The 19,768-nt window shown below is 44.1% G+C and overlaps 1 protein-coding gene across 2 annotated transcripts; it reads left to right on the forward strand.

The window, feature by feature from the left end:
• The first annotated feature begins 4,815 nt into the window (after nt 1-4,815).
• Nucleotides 4,816-7,958, forward strand: LOC123449587 (probable pyridoxal 5'-phosphate synthase subunit PDX2). 2 transcript variants are annotated; one of them, XM_045126863.1, is made up of 8 exons: nt 4,817-4,874; nt 4,986-5,051; nt 5,134-5,261; nt 6,338-6,425; nt 6,682-6,755; nt 6,889-7,080; nt 7,313-7,410; nt 7,498-7,958. In XM_045126863.1, exons 2-8 carry the CDS (start codon nt 4,997-4,999, stop codon nt 7,628-7,630), a joined length of 768 nt encoding a protein of 255 aa, XP_044982798.1. In that variant the 5' UTR covers nt 4,817-4,874; nt 4,986-4,996; the 3' UTR covers nt 7,631-7,958. The 2 variants fall into 2 exon arrangements, with proteins under 2 accessions (XP_044982797.1, XP_044982798.1); XM_045126862.1 differs by having other exon boundaries at nt 4,816-5,051.
• Nucleotides 7,959-19,768: the final 11,810 nt, after the last annotated feature.

Below are 19,768 nucleotides of genomic sequence, written 5' to 3' on the forward strand. Positions count from 1 at the left end.
CGGCGTGAGCTACGACGAAGGCGACGCCGGTTGTGACGAATAAGGATGAGCTAAAGGCCATCTCCGATGACAAAGAATAAGATAATACTTAGTAAGTAGGAATATCTTTTGCATGTTTTGTATAAATCTAGAAAGTTAAATATGAAAAGGCTAGATGTGGACGAACAGGTTTGAGAGGTGACCGGTTAGTGCCGTGGACACATTTGCGAATGTTTAAAAGTCCGAATTTACAAACCGTGACTGTAGATGAATCTCATGCCTCTCGTCTTAGAGTTAAGAACTGAAAAACTAAACTGTTTTTAGTCTCTACACACTCTCGCCAGGATATCGCCAGATGCTGATTGAATGATTTAAAAACAACTGATGTGTGATTGAATGATTAGTACTGCACATTTATCCACCGGATGCCGCCACGCCACGAAGGAATGAGATCATTATTTTAGGTGCAAGGAATAAGTTTTACTTTAGGGTAGGTGCAAGCAGTAAGATGAAATGATAGGTACGATAGTGTGAAACTTTGATCCTAGCCCGGGAAATTTTGAAAATCCAAGTCTGCTCCGAGACTCATCTATTTCCGTTGACGAAAAAAATAAAAAAAATACTAAAAAGATTTTAAAAACTTCTTTTTTTTATATGATACATATTTCGATACATGAGATTCGTTCTAAATTTTAACTTATTTGAACATCTAAGCAGCTCTTTGTAAAAGAAAAAAAATCAGGTCACAACAACTCATGAACAGTAAACTTTTTTTACAAACCTTGATTTGTCTTTTTTACCGAGAGATGCTCAGATCTCTAAATAAGTTGAAATTTAAAGCGTTCCTCACGCATCAAATTATCTACCACACAAAAAATCTAGATTCTTTTATTTCTTCTAGTATTTTTTTGATTTTTTTCACGAGCGTGGATACAGATTAACCCAAGAGCCGGAACGCCGCTCTCGGGAATTTTGGGCAAGACTTTAAACACCCGAGTCTGTAAATATCAAGCCCGACCTGTCCTGGCCCAAAACATATAAACAATAAAAAATGATATATTTTTTATGGGAGAAAAAACAAAATCATTAATTAGGGAGTATTCATTTCAAAGATCACTCCCACCTTTCCAGGTTGCGACAAATGACGCACTGCATGCGTTTCATTTGTCGCAATCCGGGAGTTTTTTTTTCGTAGATTCGTATTTTCAACATGTTTTATCTCCTAAACCGTAAGTCCAAATCTCAAACCGTTTTCACCATTGGAATTCTCACAAAATCTTGAAAACTAGATCTCATGTTGATAGGTTTTGTCAAACTTTTTTTCCCGAAAAAAACCGGACAAAAAAAACGTGCCTCTCGCGATAGAAGAAAAAAAACACATTTTTTCACGTATTTTTTCCTTTCCGAGTGCCTCTCACGAAGACAAAACTATGTCTCTCAGAGAAGCAAAATCGTGCCTCCTGGAGAAAAAAAATATGTTTTTTTTTTCCTTTTTTAAAGGCACACGTGCCTCTCACAAAGGCAAAACCATACTTTAATGGAAGCAAACTCGTGTCTCTCACGAAACCCCCCAGAAAACATGTATTTTTCCTGTTCCGGGAGGCACGACTGTGCCCCTCGTGAAGGCAAAACCGTGCCTCCCACGAAAGCCAAATCGTGCCTTTCACAAAAAAACAGAAAATGCATTTTTCGTTTCCGAGAGGCACGGCCGTGCCTCTCGCGAAGGCAAAACTATGCCTTTCGTGGAAGCAAAATCATGCCTCTTGCAAAAAAACGTGTTTTTTGCGATTTTTCCGTCAAAAATCTAGGAAAGACTGGTGAAAAACCGACACGCAAAAAAATATATCAGAAAAACCAATCTAAAAAGCGGAAAATGCGTACAAAAATATAAAAAAACGAAATCCGAAGAAAATGTTCAGAACGCGACACGTGACGGTGGGTGAGAACGCGCCAAATAACGGCGCACGGGAGTGTTTGCTGGAAGGCTTCAGAAGAAGTACTCGCTAACTATTGTCTCCTGAAAAAATGATATATTTTTAAATTGAAATAATCTCTATTTGAAATAAAAATGCGAGATGGGCTTGGAGTAGAAGACTAGAGTCCAAACTTTCTATCACCTACAGAGCTTCGCTCAAGCAATAGTTGACACGTGATGATGTTTTTTTTTCTGCCCACCATTTCTTTTCTCAAAACGGTGAAAAAGCTTGGCCTCATTCATTAATTAAAAAGAAGTTGGAGCAGGGGGAAATCCCACCATTTATTTTTTGTAACTAAAATAGATTTATGTGCGACATTTGATTTATTGCACGAACAAAAGATAAGTAAAAAGCAATAATTGATGGTGAGAAAGGGGACAACGAGTTAGGCAGTAGCATGAAACCTGCTGCCAAAAGCTCGACATCAAAACTCTATCCACAGGGTGAAAACCTGCTGTTGACACATGATGTATGATTTAATAATCATTGGAAAATACACCATCCGGTTCATGTTAATTATGGTTGATTTAGTAGAACTTAGTGTGGGAGGAAGTAGTACAGATCTTTGCTGAAGCAATAGTTGACACATATTGTCTATCGGTTACAGAGTTCAAAGTATCTGCCTGCCTCTAGTGGTCCAACCCAAGTACTCCCTCCGTCCAAGTGTATAGGGCAATGCGCGTAGTTCTAGATCGTTAATTTAACTATTTAAATATATATTATATGTAACAAATAATATATCATTAGATTCATGTAAAGATGTAGTTTCTGAATATATAATTTTTATCACATATAATACATATTTAGCTAGTTAAACTGATAACCTAGAACTACATGCATGCCTTATACACTTGGACGGAGGTAGTAGTGTGTCATACACGAATATCTTTGTGTTAATGGTTGGTGGCAGTGCAGTGGTGAGTGGTCGCATGTTTGGGCGACATGAATGCTATTGTGAGCTTGGGCACGACGTTGGCAAGCATGATGCTTAAGCCAGTCGAGCATGGTTGCTCCATGCTTCCATGAATGATATCCACACATCTCCATGGTACGCCTCACATGTTTCGAATACTTTTTTTTTTTGATAAGGAGGAAACGGTCCCCGGCCTCTGCATCAATCGATGCATACAACCATCTTATTAAAGATAAAATAAACAGCGTGTGATGTCCATGGAGCTCCACGCTCGACAGCTCGAAGTATGAAATAAAACGAAAATGAAATTGAAAAAAAAACTGCCACATCCGGCGTGCGTAAAAGTAGATGCCTATACACCTAGCCTATTATTAGCACGCCATCCAAATCGGTTGAAGATAACCCGTGCGACCATCTCCCATCGGTTGCACCCAATATCCATACATCCCCTGGAGTCCACATGACTGAGTAACGACCACGTACGGATCCAAGATGTTGCTCTGAAGATAACTTGTAGATGTCTCAATGTCCCTAAGCTTCGCTGCCCTCATGGCACGCCCTAGCGACATATCATCCGCATCTGGCTGCTCCTGTATACGTTGACTGAGACGTTGATTTCCGGTAGAAGGATCTGAAATTCCGCCAAATGCGATCACATCATCTGCAGATACTCATACCTCCTACGTTAGTAAAAAGGTCCCTCACAAACCCATTAAACCCCTTCGTCTCCCGACGCAACAGGGGGGGCGTAGTCCAGAAAGTGAGTAAGAAGGTGTTTTCATTATAGGACAAAAACTAAACTAATATAAAGTTGTACCAACATGGTCTGCGGTGTCAAGATAATGATGACTCGGAGGCTCTTCACCACATCAAGTTTGGGAACTTAAATAGGCCGTTATCTCAAGTGGCATCTATGGCCTCAATCATCACATCATCGACTGAGTCGTCTGTGCTACCATCTCTGTTTACATCGCTTATTGCCACTAGATCAACAAGGCCAGCCTCCGTGACAACGCCACTAGCGTCAGGATCATGTTGACTACCCGCAGGTACATGCATGGGCACTTCCGCATTCTCCTTGGTTGTGACAGGGCCATCTAGTTCATTCACAGAACCGTCACCACCTTTGATGTTTCTAGTATCAACTAGATCATGTGGATCATTGACGTGTAACTAAATATTTTGTTTTCACATCATTTATACACTACTATTCGTGTTCTTGATCAACCAACATCCCCTAGGGGTTCTAGGGTTCCACCAAGCCCTCGCCGAAGTCTACCTCAAACATGTTTGTCGTTCCTTTCTCTTCGCCAGAACCACTATGGATTCAAGGCGTCGGCGAGGAGAAGGGGGGGATCGAAGGGAGGGAAGATAGATGTGTAGGGAAATACACTATGCGGGAGGGGAAAGGAAGGAAGATGGCGGAGGCACGAGCTGCTACGACAGCGACGGATACGGCGGATGATCAGTGAGCAGGGATCGGTGGAGGGGGATGAGAAGAGTGGGAGTCCTATGGACCCGAGCCAAACCATGAAGATCAATCGGCAGGGATGGAACTTCATGTAGAGGAAGATGACGATCTTGCTTTCTGAGAGGTAATAGATGATTTGATGTTAGATGGTTGGGCTTGTTCCGGGTGCATACTATCCATGCTTTTAGCTATGCTGCTTTGCCTTTTTATAGCAATTTTTTTTTTGTGCGTGTAGGAGCCATAGCGGAGGGGAAGGTGGAGGGGGGCTCCAGCCCAATGAATGGAGAGGCAGATGCAGCTTCTAAAAAAAACACTAGTGATGCAGATGTGTTTCGGCCCATGACAGTGACAACGGACGGCCGAGATTGTCCCACCGACGTGCACGCACGGCTCTGCCCCGATTGGCGGCCAGGATTGAGCAACCCCCACTGCCATTCTCTCCTCCACTCTCTCTCTCTCTCTCTCTCTCTCTGGGTGGAGCTACATCTCCGTCAGCCGCGGCGTGTGGTCGCCGGCCCGCCGCCGCCACGGCAACGTACGCCTTCTCCCCCCCCCCCCCCCCCCCCCCCCCCACAACAACCCCTTCCATCGTCAATTCCCGGCACCACCTACCTCTATCTCACCCCCCGCCCCCTTCTTTCCCAAGGCCAAGGAGCGATGGCGGTGGTCGGCGTTCTGGCGCTGCAGGGCTCCTACAACGAGCACATGTCCGGTACGCCGAATCTTCTTCTCGCGTCTCTCGTGCGTGCCGGCGACACGTTCTCTCGTGATCCCGTCGGGTTCTGTCTGGGCAGCGCTGAGGAGGATCGGGGTGAAGGGGGTGGAGGTGCGCAAGCCGGAGCAGCTGCAGGGCATCGACTCGCTCATCATCCCCGGCGGCGAGAGCACCACCATGGCCAAGCTCGCCAACTACCACAACCTGGTAGGTAGTGTTTCTCTAAGGCATATCGAGTACTCCAAAACTGGTTGGTAGGCCTCCTGAAATGTTGTTTCTGTCATGGCATATCGATCTCCAAGATTCGTTCAGGCCTGGATTTGTTGATAGTAAGCCCGTACAATATGATATTCTCTGGAGGGTGAGAAAAACTAGATTCAAGTGATGGAATTATTTCTAAGTTATACTAGCTTCTCATAAGCGAAAATTGATTCAGGTGGATTAGTTTTTCTCTTGTGGGCAATTAATGGGAATGAGTGAACTGCGAAAATTTGTCATGTGCAGAGTGATTAGTGTGTTCATTCTGAACAACTCAACTTGGATCACACTGAACAAACATTCTCCCAATTGTTGTACTTTCTTCCTTTCCTCTTAAGAAAAGAAATGCTTCCTTGGGTTGGTGAAAAGAAAATCGGACTAGATGGAAGGAAGATACGGTCACTCTTCAATGGGTTGTACTGACTCCTGGGCATTTGATATTTGATATTTCTGTAAATAACATTAGCATACATTCTCGTAGTTTTCTACATTTCCTCTGCTTAGTCCCAGACGGTGGCCTGGAGCTGCAGCAGAGCAACTTGCCACAAATGTAAATCATGACTGTTTTTCTGCCTTGTTACTTGTAAGGCCCTAAAAATGTGAATATCCTTATTTCTCCATCTTCATTTATTGAGGATGAATTGTAGGCTTGTTGACAATGTAGTACAGTGCTAGCAATCTGCAAGCGTACATGTGTCTGTCCTTGGCTTTGCGCTGAGTAGTGTGTGTGTGTGGGCGACAAGTCACAGTACTCTCTAAGGTTCTATAAATAGTTTGACATGCAAGTGACCGCTACATTCCCTCCCTGGCATTAGAAAGACTGCTAGTGAGTGGGATGGTTGCTGGTTATTCTGCATACAACTAGATCCAGATTCGTTATAATTGACTATATGTATATTTTAATTGGAAGTGCACCTCAACAGAGTGTTTGTAACTTTTATACCTCTGACAGAGTACATCTTCTTAGACTTTTAACTTTTTTTACACTGTTAAATGTCCAACATCTCATTTCATCTACTTTGCAGTTTCCTGCACTTCGAGAATTTGTCGGTGCAGGAAAACCTGTGTGGGGAACTTGTGCTGGGCTCATTTTCCTTGCAAACAAGGCGGTAGGTACGTGGGTCACCAATTGGTAGATGCTTTAGCTTTTAATTTGGTGAGATTAGTTGATGGAATGTCATGATCACTACTCCCTCCGTTTCAAAATATAAGACCTTTTAGAGATTTCACTATAGACTATATACGGATGTATATAGACATATTTTAGAGTGTATATTCACTCATTTTGCTTCGTATGTAGTCCATACTGAAACCTCTAAAAGGCCTTATATTTAGGAATGGAGGGAGTACTAAGTAATGCTACCTGCAGGGCAAAAATCGGGAGGTCAGGAGCTTGTTGGGGGGCTAGATTGCACCGTCCACCGGAACTTTTTTGGGAGCCAGGTAACTCTGAGCACCATACTGTCTATTTGATAGCTGAATAAGTTTGTAATAATGAACTGTAAATCTTCAAATGTTTTTGAGATAAATATACAATAATGTGAACCACATTTCATTGCAAACTGTTCTCTTGCAGCTGCAAAGCTTTGAAACCGAACTTTCAGTGCCAATGCTTGCGGAGAAGGAAGGAGGCAGTAATACATGCCGTGGAGTATTTATACGAGCACCTGCTATCTTGGAAGTAGGATCGGATGTTGAAATACTGGCTGACTGCCCTGTTCCTTCTGGTAAACCCAGCATTACCATACCATCTTCCGTGGGTGTTGAGGTTTGCTTGCTGCTCTTTTGAGTTTGACTTACTGGCAACTGTGATATATTTACCCTTTTTTGCTGAATCAGATGTGTATATCTGTCTGTTCCTTTTATTTAAGTACTTTGCTGACAAAATGCTTTGAGAAATAGTAAGTGAGTAGCGGCTACGTGATGGATCCCTCGTCGAAAATATGCTCCAGATTGGTGTATCCCTTCTGTGCACTGACGCACAATGCATTACCTGACAGGAAGAGGTGTACTCCAAAGATCGGGTAATTGTTGCAGTACGTCAAGGGAATATCCTCGCCACCGCTTTTCACCCAGAATTGACGTCAGACTGTAGATGGTAAGTTTTTTCCCCATGGCATGTCATGTATTTTGGTTTGCCAGTGCTAACTCTTAAGCAAGCACTTTACACGCTGCTGCTCGACAGGCATCGCTTCTTCTTGGACATGGACAAAGAATCGCATCCAAAGGCCTTCTGTGCGCTATCTCTATCGTCGTCTTCAAGAGATTCAGAAGGCCGTTCAATGACTAAGCCTTTTGATCTTCCCATATTTGAATAGCAGCCAACCAGGCGGGAGACTGCCAAACATTTAAGAAAACTAAATAACTAAATTTTGATCACTCGTTGTTGACAAGATGGGTATCTATTTCTATGTCAAAATTGTATCAATCAAGCTAGTGACATTGTATACCATACACTTGTAATCTTGCTAAAGGAAGCTGGTCAGTTAAGTACAAGTCAGTACACACTCTTGTATTATGAGAACCGAAATTGTTTCACACACGACATTTTTAGTCTGATCTGTGTACTAGTAATGTACTAATACTACTACACACAAGTGTTATCAGAAAGGAAAACAGCAGGAGGTGTGGACAATTCCTGGCTTATCTTTTGCATTGATTGGACTCAATCTATACATGTTTCAGACTTAATTCATTGGCCTCAGAATGCACCAATTTCTTTTAAGAAAATACTATTACACTTTTCTCTTATGAAATCTCGAAACTATATCTCTGTTTGAAAACGTTTCAGTTACGTCCCATCTTGAACGAAGAGTAACTCTTCGTTTCTGTTGCGAACGAAGAGCATCTCTTCCTTTGAGGCTGCAACGGAAGAACCACTTTTGCTGATGATCATCCTCGCTGCACCGTAGCTCCGCTGGCTGAACCCTTCCACCATCACTCCATTAGGACCGTATCGATGAGGAGAATTCATTTAGACGAAGAAGAGCTCTAACAATGTATTGTGGAGGACGAATTGTGTCCTTCAATCTACACCGACCGACGCAAGCCTACGCCACTCCTGGTGAATTGTTTTTCTAATTACTCCCACCCATCTACTCATCTAAATGCCGACATTCACCTAAACATTGACCCTCTTCTTATTGTTGTCGTTGGCCGCGAACATCACTACCCGTGCCCCACGAATGTGAACCGAATGTTGCTAACTTTGGCATCACCTTATGCGGTCATGAGAATGTCGTTCTGACGTGAACTCTCTGTGTCATGTTGTCATCTTTATCCATAGTGCTCAGATCAAAGCATCTCTAGGAAACCTCGTATAACATCGATCCGCAAAATGCGTTTACAGTTTGCAGAAAAACGGCTTTGCGGACCGGCGCATGCGAGGGCAGAGTGAGACCCTCCAAAACGGATCCGTAAAAAAGATAGTAGCAGAAGATGGTCTTTTACGGGTCGGCTACGCGGGGTCTGCTTGGGCGCCGTTGCGTCGACCTGCAAACCGAAAACCCCCAGTAGACAAATTTGACAGCGATTTCGACAAATGAGTTCAAATTGAAACAATAAAACAAAGTTCACACTCATCCAAATGAAAATAATTATTCAAATTAGCGAAGCAAACTAAATAATTCAATACAAAACTTGTCTCAAATACAAATAACACATGAATTAAATAAAAATGAATGAAAAAATGGAATGTGTTACTGCCCAGCCCTTTGCCAATGGCGCTCAATGAGATCCTCATGAAGTTGAAAGTGGGTGTATGTATTTTCAATCTCCTTGTAACTGTGAAGAAAAGCTCTAATGTGGTTAGGGTCTCTAGCTGATTTGACACGGCTACCCAAATTATCGTAGAAGAACTCCAAGTTCATGCCTCTCTCATCTTCGATAATCATATTGTGAAGAATAACACAACATGTCATGATGTTTTTCAAGGATCGCTTGTCCCAAAAACGAGCAAGACCACGAACAGTGGAAAACCTAGATTGCAAAAACCCGGATGCTCTTTCAGTGTCTTTTCGGGCTGCCTCTTGTGCCCTTGCGAATTCACACTCTTTCCTAGTTTGGGGGTCTTTGATGCTCTTAACAAATATGCACCAAGAAGGATATATACCATGAGCAAGATAGTACCCCTTTGTGTATTCATGCCCATGGATAGTGTAGTTGCAAGTAGGAACATCACCACTAGCAAGTCTAGCAAACAAATGAGACTGTTACAACACATTGATATCATTGAGAGTAACCGGCATACCGAAAAGGCAATGTCAAATCCATAAATCATGGGATGCTACGGCCTCTAGCACAATTGTTGCATTACGAGACTTACTAGAATACATTCCCTACCATGCCTTTGGGCAATTTTTTCAAGTCCAATGCATACAATCTATGCTTCCTAGCATTGCCAGGCCAGCCTCTTCTATCATTAGATGCCATCAGTTTTTGTGTGTCTTCCTCGTGTGGTGCCCGAAGATATTCCGGACCAAAGACACAGATGATCACATTGGCAAACCTACGCACTGACTCGATTGTACTATCTTCACCAATGCGAAGGTACTCATCGGCATAGTCAGCCAAAATGTTGTATGCAATTACCCGCATAGCTGCCGAGATTTTTTGATATGCACTAAATCCCTTCAATCCCGCGACATTTCTTTTTTGAGTAGAATACCGACAATTGGGCTCGCAAGCTTGAACAATTTTCATAAAGAGAGTTCGACGCATACAGTACCTTCTTCGAAAGAGGTGCGACAGATATGTTGGATTGTCCGCGAAGTAGTCTTACATCAACATCTCGTTCCCGAGATGGCGGTTTCGAGGAATGCAAAGACGACCGTGTTGGAAATATGCCCTAGAGGCAATAATAAAGTGGTTATTATTATATTTACTAGTTCATGATAATTGTCTATTATTCATGCTATAATTGTATTAATCGGAAACCGTAATACATGTGTGAATACATAGACCACAACATGTCCCTAGTGAGCCTCTAGTTGGCTAGCTCGTTGATCAATAGATGGTCATGGTTTCCTGGCCATGGACATTGGATGTCATTGATAACGGGATCACATCATTAGGAGAATGATGTGATGGACAAGACCCAATCCTAAGCATAGCACAAGATCGTGTAGTTCGTCTCCTAAAGCTTTTCTAATGTCAAGTATCATTTCCTTATACCATGAGATTGTGCAACTCGCGGATACCGTAGGAGTGCTTTGGGTGTATCAAACGTCACAACGTAACTGGATGATTATAAAGGTGCACTACAGGTGTCTCCGAAAGTGTCTGTTGGGTTGGTACGAATCGAGACTGGGATTTGTCGCTCCGTGTGACGGAGAGGTATCTCTAGGCCCACTCGGTAATGCATCATCATAATGAGCTCAATGTGACTAAGGAGTTAGCCACGGGATGATGTGTTACGGAATGAGTAAAGAGACTTGTCGGTAATGAGATTGAGCAAGGTCTAGGGATACCGACGATCGAATCTCGGGCAAGTGTCATACCGGTAGACAAAGGGAATTGCATACGGGATTGAGTGAATCCTCGACATCGTGGTTCATCCGATGAAGATCATCGTGGAACATGTGGGAGACAACATGGATATCCAGACCCCGCTGTTGGTTATTGGCCGAACAGGTGTCTCGATCATGTCTGCATTCCCGAACCCGTAGGGTCTACACACGTAAGGTTCGATGACGCTAGAGTTGAAATGAGAATAGTATGTGGTTACCGAAGGTTGTTCGGAGTCCCGGATGAGACCCCGGACGTCACGAGCAGCTTCGCAATGGTCCGGAGGTAAAGATTTATATATAGGAAGTCGAGTTTCGGTCACCGGAAGGGTTCCGGAGTATATCGGTATGTACCGGGACCATCGAAAGGGTATCGGGGGCCCACCTGGAGAGGCCACCAGCCCCGGAGGGCCACAAGGGACAAAATAAGGTGGGAGCCAGCCACCTACGTGGGCTGGCTCGGCCGACCAAGGCCCATGGGCGCCTAGGGCTGGGAACCCTAGGGCGATGGTGGCCCACCTCCCAACTTGGGAGGCAAGCTACCTCCACCCTGTCCGCCACTCCCTCCTTGGCCGCCGCGCCCACCCTAGATGGGTTTAGGGTGGCCGGCACTCCTCCTCCTCTTTATCCTATAAATACCCAAGGGTTTTGGGGCTGCAACACACAAGTTTTCCATCCACCTCGGCGCAGCCCTTCCCTCTCTCTTCCTCCTCTTCCACAGTGCTTGGTGAAGCCCTGTCGGAGAACCATATAGCTCCACCGCCACCACGCCGTCATGCTGCCGGAGCTCTCCCTCAACTTCTCCTCTCTTCTTGCTGGATCAAGGTGAAGGATACGTCACCGGGCTGCACGTGTGTTGAGCGCGGAGGCGCCGTTGTTCGGCGCTTAAATCGGAATCTTCCGTGATCTGAATCGCTACGAGTACGACTCCACCAACCGCGTTCATAGTAAAGCTTCCGCTTAGCGATCTTTAAAGTTATGAAGATGCTCTACCCCTTGCTCGTTGCTAGCATCTCCTAGATGATTTTGGTGTGCCGTAGGAAAATTTTGAAATATTACTACGATCCCCAACAGACCGACGGTCGATCCTCGCCGCCTCTTTCTGTTCTCGTCTTCGTGCTCCTTCACGGCAAGGGCCATCACCAAAGTTTGCTAGCGAAAGGTGAGAAGCATCGTCTCAACATCCGAATCGTCCGAATCAGATGAATCGTCGAGCAAAAACTTCTCGCACGGGCTCAATTCCATCGCCTGCGGTGGCTCTCCGGACGCAGTGGATTGGCGGATCCGAGGAGCCGGTGTAGCGGCTCGGTGGAAGAGGGCAGGGGCGCCCCCGCAGTGCGATTCTGTCCGCAGATTTGCGGGAATCACCAGCTGCGGACGGACGGAACCAATGGCGGGCGGCGACGGAAGGGGGTGGGGAAAGGGCGCGGGCTGAAATGTCCCTCCCGCCAACCGCTTTTCTAGGATACGGGGCACCGTAGGGGCGAGGCGGAAACCTGTGTTTTCGCGGACCAGGAAGGGGATTTCGCCGCGCCCCTTATTTTTTTTTACGGGTCGGGCGCGTTTGCGGGGTGTGATCAGGCAACATTTTCCACGTTGATCCATATTTTAGCGATTATTTTACGGATTGTTAGGGATGCTCTTGTAGGAAACAGGTGCATGTCGTGCATCAGAGCTGAAGTTGAGATTGGGTGATTGACTGACGGACGATGCAACCAAAATACAGTATGCAATCAAACTACAGTATGCAATCCTAGCTTTTCGTGGAACCAATGGAAACAGTGTGTAGCTATCATAGTATCAAGATTGAAAGAATGATACCAGTCAGGCAGTCAGCTATGTCTGCCATGATTCACATGCAAAGAAGTAGAGAAGAAAGGTGATTGATAGACGACCACATGCTCAACACCGCCTTCAGAAAAAGGAGTCAACGCCCATGTGAGTGCTCGATGGTGCAATTTTGAGGGCACTGTTGCTGTTGAAGATCATTTTAATCTGTTTTCTCCCCGTACTTGGTGTTTTTGGTACTGTCGCCTGTCGCATTCCTGCTAGGGTTAAGAGCATTTTTAACCGGCAAAATTGACAAAAATGACATCCGAAGCGAAAGAATTCATGAAGTGAACCCGAACGCAAAAAAATTTCACCCGTCTGATCTTTCCGTGTGGCGCCTAATACCTAGGCACCACACTACACTGTGTGACGCCTAAGTCGTCGACGCCACACGCCCCGGCCACCTGGCAGGGAGGGCCCATCCCCCAGGCAGTGCGACGCCTAAGTCTCAGGCGTCGCACACTGTAAAGTGTGGCGCCGAAGGCTTAGGCGCCACACTGCCACTTATCCAACCACGGGCCAGCCCCCCTCCCCCACCCTCCTCTCATTCCCCTCCCCCATCCCCCTCTCCCACATTGTGTTTAAGTCGCCCCTTCGTCAAATCCCTCTTCAAATCACCAAATCTGAAGGTTTGGACCGGGCATTTGTTGTCCAATCCCCCCCCCCTCCGTAAGGTAATCCCCACCTATCCCCTCATTCTCATCCAAACAAAAATCTCTTGTGGTCATTTTGTTGCAAATTTGAGAAAACCCTAGTTTTTCATGAAATATGGGATGTATATGATATTGTTGTATTTGTTTGTATGTTAGGATAGGGGGTATGATGGGGTAAGGATTAGGGTTGTTTGGATGTTTGCATTGTGGTTGTTTTAGGGTTAGGATTAGAGTTGTTTGGATGTTTGCATTATAGTTGTGTTAGGGTTAGGGTTAGTGTTATGGATGTTTGAAAGTTAGGAATAGGGTTTATTTTTAGTAAGTAGATATTGTAGTATTTTGATGATTGCTTATAAAAAATATTGTATGTTGTGTTGTTTAGGGATGGGAAGAACATGTGTTTATGTTCATCACGAGGACAAGGATGCCTTTTTAAAAGGCAATATTGACCCGGACCCGGATGAGCTTGACATGGTGTTCGATTTTTGTCCTAGCTATGCTGAATTGTTGGAACAAGTCTGAAAGGATTTGAATTGGATGGACCCTAGTGATGTAGTTGAGTTTGATGGTAGGCATAATGTGGGATTCGAAATGCACATTCGTTGGAAGACCATGCGTGTCAACTCCGAGCAACTTTGGCTTGCATACGCGGATACAGTGGCCGAATCACTAGACAAGGCTCTAGAGTTATTTGCCATCAAAACAAATGTTCCTAACTTGCAGTTGGATTTGAACCGGGTTGCCTCTCCGATTGTTGAAGCTAGTCCTCCATGCATCAACGAAGAGGCCAACATTGAACCTCTTTCAGCACAACAATCTTGTATCCAGCATGAACCATTGCTAGAGGCTAATGATGAGCATGATGATGATGAGAATGATGGTACTGTTCTTCATAACAACAACCTTGGTGATTTGGACAAATATAATTTGCAAGAGACAATGGACCATTCTATTCCGTACTCACGTGGCTATGCATCTGAGTCTGACGATGAGGGTCCCGATGAAGAAGTTGATGAGGAAGGGTTCAAGGCAAAGGAGGCTGAAGCCTTCACGAAGGTATTAGGTCAGGATCACCGGACACCATTGTTCGAGGATCTTAGCCTTGCGAATGAAGCCGTGGTTAACGGAGGCGAAGGCATATTGTTTGGAGTTAGGCCGCCTTCTCACCGCGACAAACATGGGATGAATATTATTTTGCCGGGGTCAAACTTCCAAATATTCCTTGAACTGAAGATGTGGTTGGATGAATATTCTGTTACGCATTATAGGCCACACAAAGTTGTTCATTCAAACATGAAGCTGCGTTACACGGTTGCATGTGAGGATAGAGGGTGTCCTTGGATTGTCCGTGCAAGACCATGGAAAGGAGGGCCAGGATGAAACATTGTCAGTTGTATGCCTCACACGTGTCGAGACAAGAGGGTTGATGGTGACCTTTCGTCGCAAAGCCATATACAACTCACATCTGAGTTCATCGCTTATAGGCTTTCCAACTCCATCTCCTCTCTTCCTACAATGAGCATAAAAAGCGTACAAGACCTTGTGAAAGACCTCTTTCACTACGAGGTGAAATATGGTAAGGCATGGAAAGCAAAGCAAGCCGCATTCAAGATGTTGTATGGTGATTGGGAGCAAGCATACAACCGACTACCTAGGTTGTCGGGAGCTATTGCCGTCACTAACCCGGGCATGGTTCATGTGGTCGAGCTGTTTGGTACCCTTCGCGAATTAGCCTGTTGTATTCGCCATGGGCAAGTGCATCGTACTCAGTGGGTTCTTCCAATATGTCCTCCTCGTAAGCCGAGGAACAAATCTAGACATGAGTACTCTCCTGAAACCATCTTACGTAGTTGTTGAACGCAAGCAGACAATGCTCGCGGGGCTGGGTTCCTTGCGTACTCGTAGCTGCGTGCACACTTTGCTCGAACATGATGACATAGTTCTTATGATGCTTCTGCCAATCCTTGATCTTTCGCAGCCTCCTCCTATCCAACCTGCTTTTTACAAAACCCATCAGTAGCTCGCTCAACACTAAACACAAAACCCATCAGTAGTTCTTTATTGTGCATGATTTGTTACCTGTGAAGCTGTGTGTTGGTGTCACCCACTCCGTCGGGTGTGGCTGAAACAACCCAAATTGATGCATCACACGATGCGGGAGATGAAACTCAACCACCCAATTGCATATAAGGGGACAACGCATTAGCCAAAGATGTTTTTCCTACAGACATATTGGATTGAGCTGGAACGTGTGTGCATCACTAAAGCTTGGCCCGTCACCATATGGCTGCCATTCCACCTACTGCACAACATAAAAGGCACAATTCATTTTACTCGCAACAAAAGCTGGGAGTCAACCCTGAGATGTTTACCTGCTCGGCGGTAAGCGAATCCATCTCGTTGGTGTATTGCTTGTACAATAGATTCACATCGCTCGCCACCTCCGATACCACGTCCCACTTGTAAGCCCGGGTAGGAAGCCGTACAGGGTTGCCGTGGTCATCCCAGGCATTCCACTTTGCGGCTTTAGGGCGTCCAACAGGAAGGCGTTCCCGGCTCCATATAGAAAGTAGGAGCATACAACCATCAACACCACCGTCCTTTGTGGACTTGCGACAAGCATCGTCCAACTACAAGTAACAACAAACACGGATCAGTTTAGCATAAAAGTATAACACAGAGTACTTACTATTAACAATTTATTACATGCCGATACAAGTAGGCCAGTGCGGCCGAGCCCCAACTGAACTTGTTGTCGAAAACAGTCAATGCCTTCAGCCACATCCATGGAGCATTCTTGCCAGTGTCGTGAGCGAAGATAGTCCTAGAGATCACATACCACATGTACACGCGAGCATAAGTCTGGATGACCTCGTCATTTGCGTCCTCGGGATAATGAGCAAAGTTGACGGCAATCCAAATGAAAGGAGCGCCAGCCGGGACTCTATATTTCTTCCATCCATCTTCTACCTCCGGCTCTGGAGGTGACATACCAATAAGGGCCTCCATTTGTTGCTGCCATCCCTCAGAATCAGTGCTCATTCAAAGAGGCTTCCCCTCGATCGGAAGTGCGGTGATCATGGAAACATCTTGAAGAGTCATTGTCATCTCTCTGGTCCGGAGGTGAAAACTATGGGTCTCCGGCCTCCACCGATCAATAAGTGCATTGATTGACGCAGTGTTGATGTTGGGCGTTGACCGACTCACAAGCTGAATGAATGGAAGGAGTCCTGTCATCTCGATATATGGTGTGTACCGCTCATCGTACTGCATTACAGACGATGTCCCTTGAGACTGGATCTTCAAGGGCATAAGCTCCTGCAAACATATAGGAGTGAGTGATATCATTACAGTTTCATCTTATTAAATAAATACATGATTTTTTAACATATGATCTACTTACCATTTCCTTCTCCAACATCAAATAGGCCCAGTGTTCAACGTCATAAACATCATTCAAAAGCCACACCATCCTACATATCACAAAAAAAACTTATGAATGTACTCATATTCAAAAAATACTCATATGAATCTACTCATCTACTAATCCATTCATCTACTCATCCACTCATCTACATATTACTAAAAAAAATACTCATATGAATCTACTCATCTTAAAAAAAATACGCATATTACTCATATCCTAACTACTCATCTAGGATATTACTAAAAAAAATCCAGGCCATCTACTCATAGGAATAGTAATAGAACACAACTACTCATCTAGCATTAATAAAATAGGACTAACTCCTCATCTATATTTCATATCCAATCAAAATATGAATATCAACCTAACTAACCCAAATCTGAAAAATAACCAATTTCATTTGGATAGATAGATGGGAAACGGAAGAGATTACCTCGTAGACAAGCTTGGGGGATCAATCCACGGAAGAAATCACCACATCTGAAGCATTTAGAAGAGGGGATTCAGATGAGGAGAAGAGCCAGCCGCCGGTTTGAATGGGAGGGGAATGAGGAGGGGGTGGGGGAGGGGGGCTCGGCCGCGGCTGGATAAGTGGCAGTGTGGCGCCTAAGCCTTCGGCGCTACACTTTACAGTGTGCGACGCCTGAGGCTTAGGCGTCGCACTGCCTGGGGGTGGGCCCTCTCTGCCAGGTGGTCGGGTGTGGCGCCTAGGTGTCGGACGCCACACGAAAGGGTCAGACGCGTGAATTTTTTTTGCTTTCGGGTTCACTTCGTGACTTCTTTCGCTACAGGGGTTATTTTTGTCAAATTTGCCTCTTTAACCACGGTTTGTAAATTCGGATCCACAAAAGTCCACGGACGCGTCTGGTCAGTGACCGGACGTGTCTTCTATTTGTCCATCCGCGTAATCATATTTCTTTTCATATATATCGAGTCACTTGCATGTGATTGATGAAGACGAAAAGAGAGAAAATAAAGAATAAATACAGAAAAGGAAAAGGTGATGCAGGGTGGGGTCGCGTACTATGTGACGGACTGACCGGACGCGTGTCCGCAAGCCCTCATGTTCTCTCCATATTTGAAATGGATATGAAGGTTCGCAGACACCCCAGACATATAGGAACGATGTGGGGGTTCGATTGGATCACTTTTTTTCTTCTCTCTCCTGTTCGGTCACTGACCGAACGCATCCGTAAACATATGAGGGATCGTTTGACGAGTCCGTCTGTATATGGTCTAAGAGCTAGTTTTTGTTCTTCTTCCCATGTTCTCGTTGGGCCCTTCCAGTGTGCCACTCTTTGCGACACTTTGTTGAGTGAAAGCATAGCCAGACCACCAACTGGACCGACCTATGTAGCGAACTGGTTATTGGACCGACTGTCTTTCTTCATTCCCTTTTTGGAAAACATGAAAGGGCAGCCTGGTCCATGTAGCTCCCGGTTACGCAGGGAGTGGGAAAGGATCCGACCATTTTAGGTTGGTTATGTGCAACCTTTTCTTACATTCATGCAAGAGGCTGTTTTCAAGACTCGAATCCATGACCTCGTGGTCATAAGACAACAGCTTTACCGCTGCGCCAAGACCCTCCTTTCTGGAAAACATGAAAAGAATTCAAACAAAAGCATGAATATTTTTGAAAAGTGTGAATATTTATGAAAAATATATTTTTTTCCTTGTAAAAGAGAATAACTTTGGAACTACCAATTGGTTTCCCAAAAATGTGATTTTTTTTGTACCAATGTTTGTAAAATTTTCAAGCATTAAATGAAAATAATTTTTGATGTTTTGAACATTTTATGAAAATTTTACAAAATTTACTTTCCGAGATTTTTGAAGTTCTAAAGTTTTTTATAAAACATGAACAAAATTTAGATTATATATATTTCAAATCACAACACATTTCGATATTTTCCAAATATTCTATTGGGAAAGAGAACCAAATTTTGGAAGTACGAACAATTCCAGAAAAACTGAACATTTTTCCTATTTGTATGGAGAAAAACCATGGAAGAGAATAACAAAACTGGAAAAAGGGAAAACCTTGAAGGAAACAACAAAACAATGAAGAAAGCAAAAGAAAAGGTCGACCGAAACCTTCTAAAAGGTTTACACGTACATATAGCTTAAATGGGACGGCCCATCTTCACCATGCTGCGTTCACTGCTGTGCAAACCAACTACTCTCTCCGCTCCTAAATATAAGTCCTTCAAGAGATTCAACTATAGACTACATACGGAGCAAAATAAGTGAATCTATACTTTAAAATATGTCTATACACATCCGTAGTCTGTAGTGAAATTTCTTAAAAAACTTATATTTAAAAACGGAGTAGTATATTCAGACGTAGTGATCGTCCAATAAGATTTTGCACGAAACTTTGTGAGACCTGGTACATAATTCCGGGAATTGATATGTAATTGTTCCCATTCGGCGGGAAGGTCGTTGTCTAGCCACATAGCGCATACCTGCCTGTCCGCCTGTCCACAATTTGGGCCACCCCAGCCTAGTTTTCTCCCAACAATGCAAAACCTACGGACATATCCTACGAAAACCAACTTACACACTAACTTGGCAACGTTTAACTCGAAATCAGGGACAGCATGGCCCATGGCATGGAAATCAGAGGGAGAGGGAGAGTGATCGGCTGATGGGAGCAGTCCGTAAGTTTCATCCACACGTGATCTGTAAGTGTAGCATTTTTTGTTTTCTCCCACCGGGTTCTTCAACATTTTTTTTTTAAGTTTTTCTTCTGATTTGTCTTTATTTTACATTCATTACCTTTCGTTTTTCTCTTTCATTTTTTGTTTTAAGTTTGTTTTATGTTTTATTTTATTTCAAACATCTTTTGATTTTTTTAGACCTTGAACATTTTTTTAGTTGTGAATATGTTTTGAATTGGTGAACATATTTTATATTCGCGAAAAATTTCTGAGATCGTGATTTTTTTGTGGTTTTGCGTTTTTTTTTTTGAAATTGTGTACATTTTATTGATTTAACGAATATTTTTCATGCAAGTCGACGGATTTTGAAATCTAGGATGCG

Source organism: Hordeum vulgare, chromosome 4H (genome assembly GCF_904849725.1).
Source record: "Hordeum vulgare subsp. vulgare chromosome 4H, MorexV3_pseudomolecules_assembly, whole genome shotgun sequence".
NCBI lineage: Eukaryota > Viridiplantae > Streptophyta > Magnoliopsida > Poales > Poaceae > Hordeum > Hordeum vulgare.